This window comes from Psilocybe cubensis, chromosome 4 (genome assembly GCF_017499595.1).
Source record: "Psilocybe cubensis strain MGC-MH-2018 chromosome 4, whole genome shotgun sequence".
Classification (NCBI taxonomy): domain Eukaryota; kingdom Fungi; phylum Basidiomycota; class Agaricomycetes; order Agaricales; family Agrocybaceae; genus Psilocybe; species Psilocybe cubensis.
Window position 1 is genome coordinate 404,921 of NC_063002.1, and position 20,353 is coordinate 425,273.

General features: G+C 47.4%; 4 protein-coding genes across 4 annotated transcripts; 2 read left to right on the forward strand and 2 right to left on the reverse strand.

Moving 5' to 3' along the window:
• Positions 1-5,892: 5,892 nt before the first annotated feature.
• JR316_0004241 (50S ribosomal protein L13) lies at positions 5,893-6,614 on the forward strand (the record flags this gene model as incomplete). Its single annotated transcript, XM_047890010.1, has 4 exons — positions 5,893-5,913; positions 5,971-6,094; positions 6,159-6,313; positions 6,384-6,614. 4 exons carry the CDS (start codon positions 5,893-5,895, stop codon positions 6,612-6,614), a joined length of 531 nt encoding a protein of 176 aa, XP_047749771.1.
• A 626-nt stretch (positions 6,615-7,240) lies between these two features.
• JR316_0004242 (uncharacterized protein) lies at positions 7,241-8,827 on the reverse strand (the record flags this gene model as incomplete). The annotated part of the gene is made up of 3 exons (XM_047890011.1): positions 7,241-7,707; positions 7,778-8,237; positions 8,297-8,827. 3 exons carry the CDS (start codon positions 8,825-8,827, stop codon positions 7,241-7,243), a joined length of 1,458 nt encoding a protein of 485 aa, XP_047749772.1.
• Positions 8,828-14,986: 6,159 nt separating this feature from the next.
• JR316_0004243 (TPR repeat-containing protein C19B12.01) lies at positions 14,987-17,978 on the forward strand (the record flags this gene model as incomplete). Its single annotated transcript, XM_047890012.1, has 2 exons — positions 14,987-17,101; positions 17,175-17,978. The coding sequence occupies 2 exons, from the start codon at positions 14,987-14,989 to the stop codon at positions 17,976-17,978; spliced, it is 2,919 nt and encodes a 972-aa protein (XP_047749773.1).
• Positions 17,979-18,962: 984 nt separating this feature from the next.
• Positions 18,963-19,712, reverse strand: JR316_0004244 (uncharacterized protein; the record flags this gene model as incomplete). Its single annotated transcript, XM_047890013.1, has 5 exons — positions 18,963-19,121; positions 19,200-19,266; positions 19,319-19,518; positions 19,568-19,574; positions 19,624-19,712. 5 exons carry the CDS (start codon positions 19,710-19,712, stop codon positions 18,963-18,965), a joined length of 522 nt encoding a protein of 173 aa, XP_047749774.1.
• Positions 19,713-20,353: the final 641 nt, after the last annotated feature.

The window sequence follows — 20,353 nt, forward strand, 5'->3', positions numbered from 1 at the left end:
ACTCTCAATTAGTCTCGAGATCTCCACCCCCGCGTTCAGCCACTGAGACTCTAAGAATACAAGCTCGACATGACTGAGAACTCTCACGTATGTTCCGGGTCCGAATTTTATAATGGAATCAGGAACTGTTTGAATTTGATTTTTTATTTACGCCCAAAGTCTGCAACATCAGGCGGGATGATACTTCACGCATTTACCTTCTTTTCCAAGAGCCAAAAAGGGACGACGAACGCAAAACATGTCAAAGAGTAGCACTAAAAATGACAAATAGTCAGACTTTGACGCCGTCCTGCAACAACCACTGTTGATGGGAGATGGCCACGGATAGTGCATAACAGTTGTGAGAGGCATGTACCAATCCAAAATCTCCAGGTGAGAGAAAGCGGTAGGATAAACCCTTCTCCAAATAGCAAGGTCGACCGCGCATTAATTTATTCAAGTAATCCCAGAGCAAAATTTTAGGTCAATGAGATGAACCTGAGGATGAGGAATACCTGCACGTTCTATGTTCCAGTGTAGACCTTGTAAAAGAAATGTGGATTGGAGCAGAGACAATCTTTATCAGGTTCAAAATGGGATGGAAGAGAAAAATCATCAGAAAGCAATATTTAAGGACATGTCGATGGCAGGTACATACCGGTCGTCAATAACCAGACTTACTATCTCTCCCCGCGTACCCTACCCAAATAGCCGTGTCGAAATAGATCAGAATGCCTCGCCTCTTGACTTCGTCATTCTTCCATATAAAATGTTTCCGATGATAATGTCACAATGCAGAACACCGTTATTCCATAACCTTTGGTGCCTTGTTTTAAACATTTGTATTTGAAAGTGGTGGAACAAAAGATTATGACTTGCCCGCGGTGGTAGCGTTGTGAAAAGCGCTCAATACTAATATCACATCTTTGCTAAAATGATAGAGAAATTCACCATAACATCTCAGGACGAATCTGGGTCAGAACATGTAGCTTCTGACCACAGTGGTGACAGTGGCAACATAACCTCGTTTGCCAACGATTGTGTCAGTTGAACTTACTACTGCTTTTGTATGCTCATGTTCGTCTTCCCTATTCCCAAAGTTCTATAATGAATCCTTGATTATCACGTTTTGAACGACGCCGAGGAGGGTCTGGTGTGATTGGTAGGCTGCCCAGCGGACTATTCTTCGGAAATCCGCGTGGTCGGTTTGCCGTGAGGATACCCACCGTTTGGTATTTGTAGAATATTCACAGCGCGTTGGCAGTTCGCTGGCGCTCAGATTTGAATGTGACTTCATGTGAGTTGGCAGTAATTAAATGACAACCTTTGCCATTAAACTTCTTACATTTGACTCTGGAATCAAATGAGAATACTTGATACCGTAGAAACTCCCAAGATGATGCGGGAAATTGGTAATGAATTGGCGTGGTATTTCATCTTGAGGCCCAGAGCGGCCATACACGTATCGGTAGACTTGGTACTCCATGCGAATAACCGTTGCGACGTATCGACGATGGTATTGTTTAAGAATGCGCAGACTGGCATTAGAGCGAGGACCAGCGACTATGATGGGGGGGTCTGGAGAGTTTTTCAACTCTCTGTCATCCTCGTCGTCCTCAATGACATCAAAGCGATTGATACAAAATGAAATAGGAATGCCGTACTTGTTTGCTTTTGTCACCTTAGAACCTCAGGCCATTTATTGGCTTGTGTACTGCACAGAGTACATTCATAGTGAGATACGGGCTGCGATCCATCGGCAATGCTCAGCAAGAGAGGCTTCCTTTCGCATTCCCTGCCAGTGATTTTCGTCCAAATGATTGGTCGGGATTCCCGTACGCCAAATTCAAGATTCAGAAAGTTGTTGAAGTCGCCAATGTAGATCAGGTAGAAAAGAGCAATGCGATTGTCGCCAGTTGAATTTGCTGGGTGGTTCGCGTTCAGTTTACCAGGTAGCACTAAATGGTGGTGCCAGAGAAGACGTGTAAATTTGAGGGGAGACAATTAGAGGCGTTAAGTGAGATGAGCTAGGGCATTTGTAGAAGAAGCTCTTAGAACGTGCCACAATCATTGAACCAAATAGTAAGGGAGTGAAGTGAGGCCTTGGCCAGTGAGGGACTTCGATGCGGCGGGGCTCGGGTAAAACTTGCCGACAATACAAAGCACGTGACCGCGTTTTGCTGAACGCGCCAGCCTCCTGAATTTTATGCTTCAGTTCAGGGAAAGCCGATTGTATTGCATTACGACTCGTCTATAATACAAAATGCTCTTCCTAAGAGTTTTTCTGGCTCATTTTATAAATTAATCAAGTTTTGGAACTAATCAGGCGGTCGGCGCTTATTTTCTTGCGAAACCGCGGCGGTTCAACTCTTAAGCTTCCAAGTTAACACATAAATCATGTTACTAGAAAAATGGAATAGCTTGTCAGTTGTGTTTAAAAATCATAGGAATAGACCAATTGACATTGATATTTTCTGTGCAGACTTGCTCACAAGTCGGGGACATCGCCATGTTTTGGCAACGTCCCCGATGCCAGAACGATGTCAAAAGCTTCTGTTCTAGAAACTGGGGATCGATTTGAACACAGTTCCAATAGTTAGCATATAATAACTATCAGAACAATTCTACTTATAGCTTGCTTCTTACAGTAATAAAAGTCAGATTGGCCATGTGGTTGTAAGTTCCTCAACTGGAGATGACAGATGTCAATGCCAATTGCCATAAGCACCATGACGGCAATCGGCAATTGGTAGATGAGAACTTGGTCGGTAAGATCCATGACAAGTTGCTGATCTTCTTTCACGCTGGTCAATGACATGTGTCCAAAGACAAAGTTCGCACAAATAAATTGATACTAGGGAACGGTAGAATTGAAGGAGAATATTAAACTCATGAAGGGGCGAGAAGACGATTCTGAAACGGATTCTCAGGACCGTACTAGAAGTAACAAAAGAATGAGACGATCAACTGAATGACCGTGAACACTGTGGTGGACTAAATACTTTTCCTCCAGAGAGCAATCACGGTATTCAAACAAAGTAAGAAACAGAAACGACTTGGAAGCAGGCGGCAATGCATTGAAGCAGTTATACAGTCTAAAATGAAGCTCCAGGACCCCTTTCTAAACCCCTTCTACTTGGACGATGGCCCTTTAGACTCACATCGTCATTGAAGTAGTAATCTGTGTTTATGGCTGTGCCTGCAGGTTGATATAATTGAGATGCTTGCAGACGTGATCTGAATAAGAAAACGAAACACTATGTCTCATCATGATCATGTTTACCAAGCCGGAAAAAGTCAGGTGAATCCTAGAGATAATCAGATACTCAGGATAGAGATGGAATAAAATTTGAATTGAAACTGGTTTTCACAATGCTGGGAAAGATGTACGCCGAGGACCTGGCCTTACTTGAAGCACGAGCTTGATGATCAAGTGGTTGGTGCCTTGACAATATCATATAGATCTTGAATTTGCGGTGCGGGCGGGTGCTTCAAAAACAGTTATTCCCTTGCCAAAAGACCCAGCAGGCAGTCCCTGCAGGGATTTCAGCGGGGTCCTTACTGTCAAATCAAATAAAGCACCGCAGGGCTGTTGGTCTAAGAGGTCAGGCACCATGTCGTGTTGAATTTTTTATGAGAAGGCAGATAAACCGCTTACCGGGCGTGTCTCTCACATTTTAGTTCACAAACTTTAAAAGAGAGGGTTCCATTACACGTCAAAGAAGAACAGTTCCCAGAAAGCTTAAGGCTGCCGCACAGAATGTTAGTAAGCACATTCGCAAGTCAGGTCATCCAAGCCGTCACTTCCCTGTTAGCTCGGAAGCTGTCTAGAGAGCTTTTTAACAGTAAGAATGGTAAAACCAATTTAAACAGCACTTGTGGTGAGCGAACATGCGAATAACAAGCGCGTGTATGTGCGGCGCGGCCCCGGGGACAGTGGACCGTGGAGTCGGGTGCGTAGCCCGAGCGTAATGAACGATGAGTATACAATTGCTGACTGAGATGTTGAGCGTGAATAAGTCAAGTAAAGAATGAAATGCCTTCGAGTTTGGAGTAGCTTCCGGCCTTGGGGGAAAGATTACGTGGACACAGCAGTGACATTTCGCCAAAAATTTTGATAAAGAGGTGATCCTACCGAGGCTATTCTGAGAGGCCTTGAGAATTCCGAAAAAATGCATCCAATGAAGGCATTACAATGCAGTGCGCAGCATGAATATTAAATTACAACGGCGACCTTTGCGCAGCCAAGCGCTTCCCCTTGAATTCTCCGAACTTGAAGGTCGTTGTCCACGGGTGCTGAAGACGGCCACCAAGTATGCATTGAAATTGGAAACAGGAAAGTATCCTTGACGTTCATGATCAGATGGTGTATATGTGCTGATGGTGAATCGCAACTGAGTTCATCCTTGAACAGCTTTCCTAGCATAACTTCGCAGCTGAATTGAAAAGAGATCCCTGTAGGGCATCCACCTTAAGAAAGAAAAGCGCCATTCAAACAAATGTGATGGCAACTTCAAGACGCTTGGCTCAAGCCGTAAAACCCTGTCCAGAAGGTAGATCTACAGGTCTGCTGGGGTGTAGGATACACAAGCAGCATGTTCTACAATCAGAGTGTAACCCCACAACCAGAACAAGTCGTTCAGATTTGAAAGCGGGCATACAGGATCTATACCCTATAAGCCAAGCTTCCGCGGTGAGCCACAAAAGCAAGAATCCGCATAAAGAAAAGTTGAACCCAAGTCCAACAGTCGCAGATTCAAGATGGTGTGGAATAGTATGCACATCTACGGTTGCCCAAGATGATAAGGGAGTTATTTAAAATGCCAGAGACATGAAATTGACTGATTTACATTCGGATCAAGACTTGATAAAAATGACAGCCACGATTGGTCAGGGAATGAAAAACGAAAGTAGATGTGGGTCTGGCCAATGATTTGTCAAGGCGTGAATGTCGAAAATTTCCGTCCGTTGTGTACCAGTGAGAGCGTCGCTCCCTCCGGGGAATATTAAGAAAGCCTTTTCCAGAGTGGATGAACGGAAATTTACCACGAACAGAGCGAGTTGATGGACCCTAGCGGCACGAGGATGAATACTAACAGAAAGAGCTCCTTAGAGCCGCGGAAAGCACAGCCAAAGACTGAAATACATGGGGCGTCTACGCCTGAGCCAAGGTGTGTGTGAGAATCCCAGAAAACGAATGGGCTTGTGGCTGAGCTCCAACGAAAAAATCGAAAACCGAATGTATGTGTACAGCGTAAATCTCTTGTCAAGGGATCCTTGAGGCTTTCATTACTGCATCCACCTGCAAAAGCGAGAGAAAGACACCAAGTGTTTCAACCGTGTACAAGTTCGAGAAGATTGTGGCGCCTTTATGGCATGATATAGATCGAACAGCAGCAAAGCAAAAAGAATTTTGAGGGTTGTTTTTTTGAAGGGTGGGTGTTCCGAGAATACCAACCAATAACCTGAATCAAAGCAGGGTAAAGCCGCGACCGCGTGAACTACCACACAGTGAGAGATCGAATACTTGATTCAGAAGTAAGTGAGAAAAGAGATAAGGAAGCTCAATGAGATTTTGCTGCTTGGATTGGGACTGGATAACGTACGGAGGACATGTGGGCGTGCTATGAACCACTTATGATACCATTGTGATCAAAACCGAACCTGTGGGGAAGTGGTTACAGCATATGACTCACTGGTAACAGGGTTCGACTTTCAGGTAGCTTTGGGGTGGTATTCTGGTAGATTTCGCCTGACAGAGAAGGAATATAGAATAAACAACACAGGTGCCATCACTCTCCTGTTTGGGGCACGAAACACGGCTTGTTTTGATTTTCGTGGGAAAGAAAGTTCGGCGCGAGCAGAAATCATTTGCGGTTGGGTTCTCGCCAACGTTCACGTCGTCCTCCAGCCATGTCTCAAGCAGTTGGCAATGTAAGTTACATTTACCTTATGCCGAATGGTATCTCATAGTTTCTATTGTTTCTTTAGACCGCTCTTGCCTATGCCAGAGTATGGCACCATGTCGATGCAAGTGACCGTGTTTTGGGTAAACTCGCTGAAAGAATTGCGTTGGTACTAATGGGCAAGCACAAGCCCATCTACGACCCTAGTGGTGCGTAAAACCAGGTTATAAACGACTGTGCACTACTAAATTACACCCAATTCCTGGAACTCAGTGGACTGCGGAGACTATGTGGTTGTTACAAACTCCAAAAAGGTTAAGGTTACAGGAAGGAAGTCAGAGCAGCTGCTCTTCCGAAAACATTCGATGTACCCCGGTGGATTGAAAGAGACGCCGTATAAGGACATGATGGAAATTCACCCCGATGAGGTGTGTGCTTTCTGTTCCCATTCTATGTTTTCTTCCATTCACTTGGCCCTCTGCACTCTGGCCTATACAGATCATCCGCCAGGCCGTATCAGGCATGTTACCCAAGAACAAGCTACGTGAACGCCGCCTGGAGCGCCTCAAGATCTTCCCAGCGCATCGCATGGGAATCATCGGCGGGAACATCATGCGTAGTTGGGATGACGGCACTCTACCTCCAGATTTCAACCCATCAACGCCTACCACTTCGGAGACACTCAAATTGCTCGGAAATCAATCTGAAAAGTTCAAATCGTCTCCATGATTTGTTTCTTACTCTACTCTTTCTCTATCTTTCATACATTCTTAATTTTATGCAATGTCTTCAGCCATCCAAGCCTGAAGCTTGAAATTTGCCACACGTAACGATACCTCCGCCTTTCCTATATGCACCTCACAAATCCCGAATGCTCTCAAATGCTATCCCGTAATAACTACCTGGAAAACTCAGGACTTTACATCTCGGTTGGTCGCGACCATTGTCTGCGTGGAAAACAGTGCGAAGTAGCCGCGGATCGAGCGCCGAGCATCAGAAACGGAAAAAGAAAAATTTTCAGAAGTGGCAACATTGACAATTGAATACCGCATATCCTAAATGTGAAAATCAGAAAGGTACTGACTGCCAAAAATGGCGAGCACACGAATGAGAAACATACCTGTCTCGACAGAATGTCCTCGTAGAAAATTGAAAATAAACCAAGAAAACATGCTTGACGTCTCTTATGGCACTCATTTTTTCCATACCGGAGATCGAAAGGACGCGCGATGACAAAATGTGAACGTATCGATGTTTGCGGTCTGGTCGTTATGTGTGTCTGACACCATGTTCACAGCGTTCATTCGGCTGCGATGTTATGTGAATTTTCACTAACCAAATTCCCCGTTTCCTGTTTATTTCGCGTTGGCGTAATCGCTGCCGGTGGTGGCGGAGGGCAAGGCGGGGTCGTTTGACATTATGTGGCGACTATCATCAGAGTTAAGCGATGTATTCCTTGTTTTGCCTTCCATGGACATGTCGGATGTGGTCTGCGGTACCCTAGTAGTGCTGGAACTATTTTGAGCTTCAACCATATGTTCATCGGAGGCAGTCTCGTCGCCTTCTTCCTCTTCGCTCTCTTCTTCCTCGCTTTCGTCACCTTCACTCGCTTCTTCTTCGTCGTCATCATTTTGTTCCCTTTCCTCTTCCGTTCCGTCCCCATCCTCGTTATCAGCTTCTTGATCTCCACCAGCCAGACCTTCTGCGCCGTCTTGCAAATCCTCCATTGAAAGACTTCCATATGCTTTATGCATTTCTTCTTGCCAGCCCTTAGGAATGTCCGGATTGAGCATCTGAGCTATGTGTTCCTGCACCAGCATTCCTAGATCAAATATAAAGGGCATATGACATGATCAAGAAAGTGTTTATCACAGGTAAAGTGAAAGACTAACCTAGTGCCAGAATGGCGGTACCATCGAACATCTTGTACATGTCCGTGTATAACTTCTCGTCTTGTCTGTATTGTATGCCTTTTCTTGATTTATCTTTCTCCGTTCCCTTTCCTTTCCCTTTGCCCTTGTCACTATTGGTACTCGCTTGTAGGTCATTTTCTTCGTCTCCAAGATCTTCATTGTCCCCTACGTTTTCATCCGTTTGTTCACCTTCGTCCTCATCCGATTCGTCGTCCGACGAAGAATCAAAATCCTCTGAATCTAATTCCGAGTCACTCCATTCTGAGGAGGAACCATGGTTTACGCGTGCCTTCTGGACTCGCACTCGTCTTTCTCGTAGTAGTCGATTCCGACGCGTATGTCTTCGGCGCTTCTTCCGATACTTGCGTGAGCTATTAAGTAGCTGCCCTCGTTCTGTATAGAACTCGGCGGCATATCTGTGAATGAATTTGAGAAGTTCCTGACACATTTGGAGTATAAGCTGAAATTTCATGGAGTTTTGAAGGCTGCTAAACGTACTGGAGATGGGTCCGGAAGCTCTAATTTCGTTAGCTTTTGGCTAGAACCGGAGGCTTCAAATTCGGCGTCTACCTCAGTCGATGGGCTAGCTCGAGAACTAGACGCGTCGTACGTGCTCTTGAGATAATCAAAATCTGCAGCAAACCTCTGGCGTTTTAGTACATATGGGTTTGGCCGTTTCGACTTTCGCTTTTTGCCTAGTTTGGGCCTGTCTTCTCTGTCTTCGTCTTCCTGAGCGTTGGATGCTTGCTCGTCGATCTCCGAGAACTCTTCTTCGTCAGAACCATCCTCTTCTTCTTCTGGTTGCTCTTCTCCTTCTTGATCCTCTCGGTCTTTGACCCGTTTCCTATTCGTCGGAATCTTTGCTGTTCCTCCAACATCTCGTGCTATCCAAGTCTGGCGTGGACCCTGTACGGTGATTTTGGCAAGGTCTGGCCTGCGATTCGTGTCCTTTTGGTAGACACGCAGTCCATTGGGATGTAGCCTGAGATTTGATAGATCGTAAACCGTGCTTAGCCGAGGCTGTGTCATATGTCCAGTGTCTTTCTCCAAAGAGCTTGCAAAAAACGAAGTCTCGAGCTCAGCTTCGTCGACGTCGTTCAACGCCAAGAATGACCGATGCCCGGTTATTCAAAGTTGTTGCTATTTGAGGAAACTTCACGTGATCTATGTCCCGGTCTTTTAGATGATGGCCGCCTCGGCTTGCTTCGCTACCGCCTCGACTCTGGATTGACAGTGGAGGAACGGAAAAATTATATCGAGTCGCGTAGATGCATCCCCGAGATATTGTCTGAGAGTGAGGTGGGGTGCTAATGTACCTCCGATGGGTAAGACGGCATATGTGTGCACTGATTTTCCCATGATTTCTTCTAAATTTACAAACTTGAAAGGGCTTCGTGAACCTGTGTGTGTTTGTGATTAATCATAACGCACACCTAAAATTATTGGGCAACGATGGGACGGATAGGACAGTTATCCCCGCCAGACAGCCAGCCGACCCACCTAATTATTGCAAATATCGTTACTTTTTCCGAGATGCTTCTATTCTCCAGATTTCGTTTAGCAGAACGCGTTGCAGAACTCGTAATTTTCAGAGTCAGCGAGCCCTTGTGACTCGCATATACAGGTTCCGGGGGTGAGAACATGTTGGAGATGTGCCATTGAGGGTCACTGGGTTACTGACCTTTGATGGTTGCTCATAGCCTCGCATCCCATTGGAACGCGAGTACTACGCCTCGTGTGAGATATTGTGTTCTAGATAAGCCAGCTTGGATAGCTTTGTGGGGCATAACTTTAACCGAGAAAATCGGGGTCCAATTTCCTGTTTTTCTGATCAGCTGTCAAATAAGCGCGTGTAGAGGTTGTGGTGCTTTGAAGTACAACATCAAGAACAAGACCCGCTCCCGGAAGTGCGATACCGTCTCACATACCTTCCGGCCTTTTTTTATTAGATAGCATTACTAACAGACGAGAAATCTGCATGATGGAGTTACCGTATCGTATAGAGCATTGTAAAAATTAGAAAAAGAGAAGGATTTGATACTGAACTTGATAAATTCTTGAATTTCTGCACAAATTTAAAGCATTGCTTACAATCGTGCTACGTAAGCCACGACTACGGTTGCCGCCTCAAACATGGTCTAACTTTCTTGCAGATCGTGGAATCTGAGTCCGTTTTTGTTAATCGGGGTCCCTTCCTCGTGGCATAACTCTCCGTTACCTCTGTGACACCTTTTGTAGCTTTACAATCTCCGACACTGTACATGTTCTGCCGACCGCCGAGGATATGAACAATCTAGTGCCATTACCGAAGTGTTACTGGCTGCTGGCACATGAGCCTGAACAAAATTGAAGTTGAAGTTAGAGTACCAGAATTATTCTATCAGTTTAATATGTAGAGCTGAGTTTGTATTATATACATTATGGGAGGTCAGAGTAGACGATTCAGACGCAGAGGTGATTCTGCTCATCAGAAGCGTGGGAAGACGCAGAATCGCCTCTGAATCGTTGAAGCGCCTCCGGAGCCGCTTCAATGATTCTGCATCTATGAATACAACAAGTTACAATGTCCAATTGAAAGAAGCCACTGGGCTGTTAGTATGGCTGTGTTTCTGCCATATTGGATAACGAGTCTGCTTTTCAGTTGCAGAGGTTACAAGTGAATTGACAAAATTAGTAGTCCTGGCTCATGCTGCTAAGGCGTAATCAACACTCACCTCCGTTTGTCAAGACTCAAAATTAAATATTCCGTGTCCGAGTCAAAGGTTTCCTCTTTTCCATCGTTCAACAATATGTCAAGGTTTCAATGTTTTTTTTCTTTTTGTTTCGTTGCCTAAGGGACGAGAGCAGCAGCTTCTGAGTATTCCACTTCCGATTTTTCATCTTCACAATGGTCTATATCTTCCTCAACTTCTCATGAGATGGCCCAAATCAAGAGTGGTGAAAACACTGTTATACACGCATAGACTCTCGAGGTCCTTGATTGACATGTTGAATCACTAAAAAGTTGCTTTTTTCAATTCGCTATTCAATTCCTGTCGCTTCCATGTCAAAAGCTTGCAAACAAGAAATTTAATGGTTATGAAAGAACATATAGTTTGTTACTTATAACTGTCTGTCTACAGTGGTCAACATACGTGCGTTCTTGAGGGGAGAACATGCCACCATTATCGTTCGAACCTGACAGATAGAAATGGAAACGAACCCCCGAGTTTATCAGAACACGAGGCAGAAACAAGCAAAAACTTAAATTGAAGGGTGATCGGATTTCCATGTTGCTTGTATCCTATGTCCAATTTCTGAGTCACATTCACACTTTCTGGTAAAGCACCGTTATATAATGTGAAAAATTTCTCGTAGTCCAATTATGACCAGTATATAATACAACCTAATTAACTTACTTGTAAGCTGTGTAGAATAAGGGCCAAATTTTACAGCATAGGAATACGCTGGAAGACGGCGTTGTACACCACCGACTTAAACAAACACACAAAATGCTCCATCTAAACGGGGACATGGCGGCATGCCTGTCTCAAGGTTGGAGGGTAGCCGATGGCAAGGGAGGTGTAATACGTGGTGACTTGAGGGTGTTGTACAGCATGATGAAAAATTGTACTCACTTGCTTTGGCCTGTATGCCAACCTGTTAGTGAACGAGGAGGTGGGGTAAGGACATTTCGGAGAAGCACCTCGAGGCTCGCTCACAAGATAGAGGTTGAAATTTGAAACTCCGACTTCCCCCGAGCCGGCCAACCACAGTCACACACAAGAGGGTCTGAACAGCAGTTCTACCTGGCGTGACAAACAGGAAAGTAACGCAGTGCCGGGACCCCCATCCACCGCTTCTTGATAGCGGAACAGTTGCCTTATGTAGACCATGTTTGAGGCGGAAACCGTACACGACCCTCGGCCAACTTACCAATAAACTATACTGCTATCAAAACAGAACTGAAATCAAAATAGCTGAAGCAAAGTTCCTCAAAGTTTTGATCACATTTCTGTCACAACATCAATCTTATCTATACCACTTGTTCATAGACTCACATTTGAACGGCCTGAGAGTCTTACCCTACTTACCATATACGCACATGGATAAAATCACACTAGTCGCCTGACCACAGCTGTCAGATATTAGGGTTCCTGCTAGCCAATTACAGTCGACGACATTACGTTGGAAGAAGATGTACGATCGGGTAGGCAGGATCTGCCACTTCGAGGCCTGCTGATCAGGTGCAATTCACTAGTAGTACCAGATTCGAAACTGCGGGGAATATATACTACATATCGAGAAAATTAGAACAAAGTGCCTCCGCGACCGAAATCGCGACAGGGTCAACCTCAAAGAAGTAAGTTACAGAGGGGCCTGTTGTCGCTTGCAATTGCAATAGCTTGGAGTAGATGCCTATCGGCGCGTGATAATTCAATGACGGATGTATATTTTCATGCTTCTCTATGTATGTACTGTTAGTGTTAGTGTTGCCTGAGGATTGTTGCGTACCACAGTTGTGGTAGAGATTCACGACGATGGATTGATTGTTCAGCCCAAATCCAACCGCATAGTTTGTCTTCCTTAACCGATATTTTTCAGCGCCATTTTGAAACAGGTTCACGGAGTGTATATTTCTCAGTTTGAAACGAACCCTGCATTGGAAGCTGAATTTGGGTGCCTCAGACGAATTGCAGTGATATGACTTTGCGTGTAAACGCAAAACACGAGTCTAGTTGAAATAAAATATTTCCTAGATCTAAACGTAGACCGGTAGTTTTACTCCATATCCTTTTGGTCTTCTCGACAGATACGTATTCACTCGAAAAAAAAGTGCTTTACACGTTATCAGGAGAGGGTACAACGCCTAGCTCTCGGTTGGAACTTGAGCGTTGGGCTAATAGTTACTGTGGCGCATCTCATCAAAATTGATGCCATTGATGTGAAAGATTTGACTTAACGAGTCTAATGTCCGGTAAAGTAAATAAAAATGACGCAAGGCATCTGTGGCAACGCGTCAATTTTGTGGGTATTAATCGACGCTGTCTAAGAATTGCTTAGGAACGCGAGTGGGGTTGGACATGGGACTGTATGTAAGGTGTCTACAATGTCCAGTTCACCGGTCCGCCTATGAGCCGTGTAAGTAATGGTGTTATCTTTACTTTGAAAGAGCGGGGTCGTGGAAATGTTTCCTAAAGACATCGCTTGCATCGTGTTCTTTTGTTTCCACTGCATAATACTTCAATCTACACGGCGGGACCTAAGACTGCGTCAAATCGGAGTCAACCAGACTGCTGCCGGTCGGAGTCTACGTTTTGCGGTTGACCGGAGTTTGTCACCGATTATTCCATATTTCCAAACTTGGGTATTACAAGAGAATAATATATGAAATTTCTGAAGTCTGGCTGAAACCGCGTCAATTCAAAGTTCTTTCCTTCAGTCTGACTTGAGTAAAGTCTGACTCCGGTTTTCCACATGAGCACCATCAAAATTGACATATGTTTGGCAACATAGTGCCAAAGTTCGGAATTTATCGTGTGTTAACGGTTGTCATCCGACATCCATGTCCCTGTTCTTTTCTTTCTTTTGTTTGCCTCTCCGTGGCACCATCTTCGCCTGTCATACAGGCATTTTATACACGCTTTGTGCTGCGTGAAACCCGTGCATGTCAGAAAGATCTGACCTCCTGATTTGTGGGAGTGCGCTGAGCAGTGCAGGGTTTTTTTTGAAAACACCGGCTGGTCTGTGGCCTGATCTGTATTGTTTTGTCTCGTTGTCTCTTCGTCAAAAATAGGCTGAAATGGTGAGTAGCTATATATTACAAAGATTATGATTTATGCTTAGACTGACACCGAGGTATGCTTTACAGTAATAATATTTCTGAGGAATACGATGACAGCAATGGGCGGGGTACTATCTGTGCAGAGTTCTTAGTTGGTATGTGTTACCGGTTTCTTCAGATGGCATGTCTGACTTTTCGGTTAGGAACAGTTGTCGAAAGCTTGAAAGGGAGAGTGGGTGGGTGGAGTGGGTGGTTGTGGGCTGTCAAGTCATTGGGTAACGTATCTCTATTCTGTCCATCTTTCCCTTTAATGTACAACGTATATTGTATTCTGGATTCTCTACTCTGTAAAGTTGCCATTGAATTATACTATTTTGTACACCCAACACCGTCCGCAATTCTCAAAAAAAAAAACCAATGCTTGAAAAGGAAATACCTGACTGAAGAAATTCACGGGTCTGCAGAGACGCTGAATATCCCTGGTTTGAAAACCGAAGTCTGCCGCATAGGACATGCGGTAAACCCATGACCACATGGGTCAACACCAAGTCACCCAGACTTGGAATTTCCAATGGGTAGCATTCCTGGGTTTGTCCCTAGTTTGCCTCCGGTTTGACCGCAGTCCCCGTGACTTAGTTCAGACCTCGACAACCGGACGGCTGTGTAACAAATCGTGGTCTAGAGTACGTCTGCTCTAGGGTCTAGAATCATAAGTTTATAATATAAAGCATAATTGGCAAACTTACCAGAAGAGGATCGGACCTCTCATGACGATCCTACAAAGCCAAGGAATCAAAGGGACCACGGGACGCCTAAGGAACCCGACCTCAAGCGTTTTAGTCTCTTACGGCTCCGGGATCCCGCGTCTAGGCTTCCCTAGCAATCCACATCTGTGGATAGGCTACCTGGAGTAACGTGGTCTTGACATTGACTAGTTAATATGTGATGGGGGACCAACTCGTGTAAAACTCGTGGCTGGATTGACAATGACAATCATGACCCTGAACTTCAAAGGGCCCCTCCCTGAAAAATAGCCTGTAACTCTAGATCCTGAAAATTTCAGAAATTAAAATTAAAATTTCATTCATTGTCAAACACGATCATATCAGATTTTACACGCCTCGTGTGGTGTGTGTAAAGTTGTACAGGGTCGCGCTTATTTGTAAGTCGCGTCGCGACTCGCGACAACGCGCGTGCAAAAACGAAACACGAAATTTGATGCGTTTATAATAGGAATTTCTATATTCGGAAATGATTGATAAGATTCGTCTCAACACGTGTGCACGCTGACAAGAAACGCGAAAATCTTCCAATACACTGATTACAAGATTTCGCAGTACTTGAATTTGTTTTACCATTGACAATTCTACTAACTTTTTCCTATTCCTATTCATATTATCTCCCAACCGTTTGGGTTTGGTATCATGGAGCAGCACCTCGAATTGATCGAGAAAGCTCTTCTAAGGGGTCAATGGGACACACAAATTCCAGAATCAAGCCATTCGAGCAGCGGTGCTGCCGTCACTCTATCAAAAATGACCGTGGAAGGTCGATTTCGGGACGTGCTCGTATCAGACACGGTGCGCGGGGTGTTTCAGTTTCAGCCGTTATCGGACGACTACCTAGATCGCCCTCTACAAGACTACATCGATCTCTCGGTTACCTCTTCCACTGCTGCTGCTGGCAAAGATCAAGTCGAAGAAGAGCTAGCGCGCTTAGCGATTGCCGTAACTTGTTTGCACGCGTTCGTACAAGCCAACTGGACAGGCCCTGAACTCGACATCCATCCCCTCGAAGTACTAACGGCGGGCAACCCCGATGATGCCTCGCGGTCATCATCATCATCATCATCACCATCGGCATGGACAGAAGACATACTCAGCAGCAAAGCGATCTCCGAGCTAGCATACGGCGGCGAGCCCGCATACCACCTCGCAAAAGCCCCCGCCTTCCTCCGGCTCGCCCAGCTCCTCATGAACCTGCCATACCAGCACATCGCGTCAATACACTGGTGGCGCCTCCGCGTGGAGCTCGTGCGCCAGCAGATTCTCGACGAGGCGGTGTCCGTCCCCGAGGACTACCACGCGCTTTTGTCGCCTCTGACGGCGAGTGTGGCGCGCGAGCCGGATCTCGCGGGGCGGTTGTACCTTGAGTTGGGGTTGCTCGACCACCTCCTCGCGCGCGACAAGAGTGCTGCAGAGTACTTTGTCAAGGCGGCGAGATCCACGGGGTTGGAGTATGAATTAACCGGGGCGTTAGGGAAGAGAACAAAGTTCCAAGTGACCGAACTCAGCCAGCTGGTTTTACTTGCCGAAAGTCGTTTGGACGCTTCCTCGGGAGAGGGAGAGGGTGGCGAGGCGCTAGCCACATCACCCACACTGTCAAGCGAACGCGAACACGAAAACGAAAATGGCCAATCCGAGCGTACGAAAAATACCACAAACGTGCCAGAGACAATGGCGCTTAACGACGACACCCTGCTCGAGCAAACCCAATTCACATCTTCTCACCCAGCAGGCCCAAACTCGCGCCTGAGCCACATCGACCCGTCCGCACAACCACCGCTGCACCCATTGGACCAATGCATCCTCCTCTCGCTCTGCCTCAACGTCCGGAACACGTCCCCGTCACACGGGCTCACCGCCGAGCAGATGTCGCCGTACGTCGCGCGCGTCATCGCCCACCCGCGGAATTGGTCCGTCCACACCATGGCCCTGCTCCTCCGCTCGCGCCTCGAATCCACGCGTACACGCACCGTCGAGCGCTCGGCGCTGCAGCTCCAAGCGCTTATAGACCAGATGCCCACATCCGACTCGGCCGCGCCCGAGCGGCTGCGGTACTTCCACGAGTTCCCTTTGCCCAGTCGATGGGAGATGGAGAAGGAGCTCGCGGGGCGGTATCTCAGCATCGGCGTCGTGAAATCCGCGCTGGAGATCTACGAGCGGCTGGAGATGTGGGAGGAGGTGGTGCGATGCTACGGCGCGCTGGAGAGGCCGGATAAAGGGATCGCGATCGTGCGCGATCTGCTGGAGGGCAGGAAGCACGAGGCGGACGCGGTCATTTCGCAGGGCAAAGCCAGTACATCGCTCTCTATCAGGAAGACGCGGGATACAGCGCGCGAAGCGAAGCTGTGGTGTCTGCTAGGCGACCTCGACGCGCCGAACGCGGTCGCGCACTACTCGCGTGCGTGGGCGGTGTCGGGCGGGACGTCCGGGCGCGCGATGCGCTCGTTGGGCGGGTACCACTTCGCCCGCGCGGATTTTCGCGCGGCGATTACGTCCCTTAGGCGTGCGGTGAGGATTAACCCCCTTTTGACGCGCTCGTGGTTTATACTGGGGTGTGCGTGTATGCGCGTGGAGGAGTGGGAGGAGGCGAAGGAGGCGTTTGCGCGCTGTGTGGCGATTGATGAGGAGGATGGGGAGAGCTGGAATAATCTTGCGAGTATGTATCTCCGGATAGGGTATGATCCGCGTAAGCAGCGGAAGCGCGAGGTAGATGAGGAGGAGGAAGAGGAGGCTACGGCTTCGCCGTCGACGCAGGTACGCATATGTAATTCCACCTCTAATTCTCACAAACTCAATTACAGTTACATTTGTACCGGGCCTTATCTAGACCACTAACAACAACGATGAGGTCGAAGGATCACAACAACCCGCCGCCTCATCCCAAACGCCCGCAATCCCATTCGAAAACAAACTCCTCGCGTTCCGCGCGCTCAAGCAGGGGCTGCGGTGCAGCTACGAGAACTGGCGGATGTGGTACAACTATATGGTCGTGGCGATGGACGTGGGCGAGCTGCAGGAGGCGTGTCGCGCGCTTGGGCGCGTTGTAGAGCAGACCGGGGACAGGGACAGGGCGGGTGCGCAGGTTGTTGACGAAGACGTGCTGGATAGGCTTGTGGATGCTGTCACGCGCGCGCCGGCTAAAGCGGACGATACCTCTGCGGGGGTGGACGACGGCGCGGGCGCGGGCGCGGGAGTGGGAGTGGTGCAGAACCCGAATGAGGGCCATGGGCTGTACAAAAATGTCCTCAACCTCTTCGAGCGCACCCTCCTCCCGCGCCTTTCCTCCCCGCGCATATTCCGCGCGTATGCGCGGCTGATGTCGTGGCAGAGCCGGTGGGAGGAGACGATTAAAGCGTATTTGGACGCGTACCGGTGCAGTGTAGCTGGGGCTGGGGGTGGGACAATGGGAAATGGAAGCGGGGGAATGGACGGGGACGCGGAGAAGTGGCGCGAGGCGGTGGTGGAGGTTGAAGAGGTTGTGGATGTGTTGCGGAACTTTGGGCCGCGGGTGGGGGGTGGATACAAGTGGAAATTGCAAGCGCGCAGTATTGTGCGGACGTTTATGGGGCGGACGCGCGAGTTTGAGGATGAGCCCGAGTGGGAGAGGTTGAAGGAATTGTTGGATGATTAGATTTTTGGGCGGCGTGAGCAATACAGTAGGTCCAAAACGGCGAACGGTGACGCCGGGTCAGAGAATCGAGACTCGAGTTGAGTTGACTCGTTTCAAAAACATGTGTTGTAAACAACCCCATTTACAGGGCGTCAAAAGGTAAAACGGAAAACGGGTGGGCAGAGATGGGGAGTGGGAGAAATGAATCAATCAGCTTTGTGATTATCGAGGCGTGGATGTGATATAATATTTGAATTGAATTGAAAAGAAAGATATGCACATAAAGCGAACACTAGTCAGCGCATCGCACTGGTGGGTATTGGATATCTGTACTTTGGAATGGTATATATTCGGTACCGGAAAAAAAGCAGATGTAAGCATTGACATTGAATATTGACATTGTGTTTAAATTTGGTGTTTAAATTTGGTGTTTGAATTTGGTGTTTGAATTTGACTAAGGGAATAGGTTATACGAACAGTAACAGGGAACAGGGAACAGGGAACAGGGAACAAGGTAGGGAACAGGGACGGGGACGGGGACGGGGACGGGGAACAAACGAGAGTTGTAAATTGTATCATGTATGCGATTGCGGACAAGCGGACAAGCGGACAGGTGACGAGTGAGTCAGATAGATAGATAGAGATAGTAGAGATCATCGATTGGCGATTGGCGATTGGCGATTGGCGATTGGCGATTGGCGAGTGGTGCAAAACAGAGAGAGAGAGAGAAAGAGAGAGAGAGAGAGAGAGAGAGAGAAAAGAGAGAGAGAGAGAGAGAAGAGGGGAATGGGAATATATGGATACAAAGATTTTCATGACAAGGAGTTGTAGTAGTAGTAGTAGTAGGAAATGAAATGGGATGGGATATCGATATATATGATGAGAACGGACGTGAATCTGAATGTGGAATGTGAAAGCGAAGGATGAGAGTACCGGGGTCGTAAAAAAATGCGTGTGCGTGTCATCGTCGTCGCGGTGTTGTGGAGTGGGGACGCAGTAGGACTCCTACCAGCCCAAAGCGAGCGCCACGCGATTGAGAACGAGGCTGGTTGCGATCTCGGTGATGAGCGCCATGGCGTTCGGCTTGATGGTGAGGATCGCGTGGTAGTCTTTGTCGGGCTGGCTTACTTCCCAGGTCGCGAGCACCGTGCGGCCGTCTACGCACTGAGGTGAGATGAGATGGGTGGTTATTATTGGTATGAGCAGACGAGATGAGATGAGATGGGATGGGATGAGACGAACCTCCATCCTATGCGAGCCGATCTTCCATTTGTAGTCTTTGCCATTCTGACAGCGAAAATATCTAGATCTAATGGCGAGGTGGTCAGCGACGAGCTTTGTGTAGTCGGAGGAGGACTGACAAGCTGCCCTCTCGTTTTCCCGGGCGCAGGAAGTAGTTCATGGGTATATGTATCTGGCCGCCGCCATAGACGATGTACCCCGAGGAGCTCTCTGGGCCGAAATAGAAGAAGGAGTTGTCGGGGCCCATGATGCTGGGGTGTAGTTGGGACCATGTGGATTCGCGGGTGAGACGGATGACTGGGTTGGGATTCCGAGCGACCTGTGGAAAAGAGATATAGGTGTGAAGGGACGGAGGAAAGTGAGTGTACCTCTTGGCTAGAGAAAGAGTGAGCAGCGATAAGCAGGGATAATAAGAGAGACTGACATGGTAAACGCAAGACGGCTCTCAGTGTCGACAAAGCGGTGGCTGAGGGGATCGTCGCCGTACTGGTAAAGCACAAAAGAGCCAGGCATATTTTAGAGAGCAAGTCGATGAGGGGAGTGGAATTAACTTTGGCCCTTTTTCTTTCAGTCGCTGGAATGCCGGAACGGGTTCTGCCTCATCGCCACGTGTTCTTCTTTCCAACGTAACGAACCCGAGCTGACGGGTCCCTGTCGCGTGCTTGCCCTCTCATCCACGTGGGTATCTATCCACCTAATTATCCTCCTTAATCCCCGATCGGTCTTTTCTGAACCTTATCGAGATCCATGCCCACTGATCCGGACGACAATACCTTACCCAACATCCTGGCACTCGATCCAGCACGTCCTCTTTCCACCATCATCATAGTGAGTGAGAGTGAGATCGCCGCGTTCACCGTTCCACTTGCTGACCGTTTACGATTTAAATAGTAACTTTTCCTCATCATGAGAATCTGTTGCTTTAGCAGTTTATAGCACGCACAGACCTTGCAATCTTCATCATCATCATCGTAATTATATGACGACACAACCCGTGCAGATTCCAACAAGCCTTCTTCTCTCTTCTCTTGATTCTTTCTCGAAAAACACAATCTAGGCACTAGGCACAAACAACGTTGTCTCCCTTAACCACTCCCCTCCCAGTCCCTTTCCCCTATCTTGGCGTGTTAAAAATCCACACAAGATCTTGCACG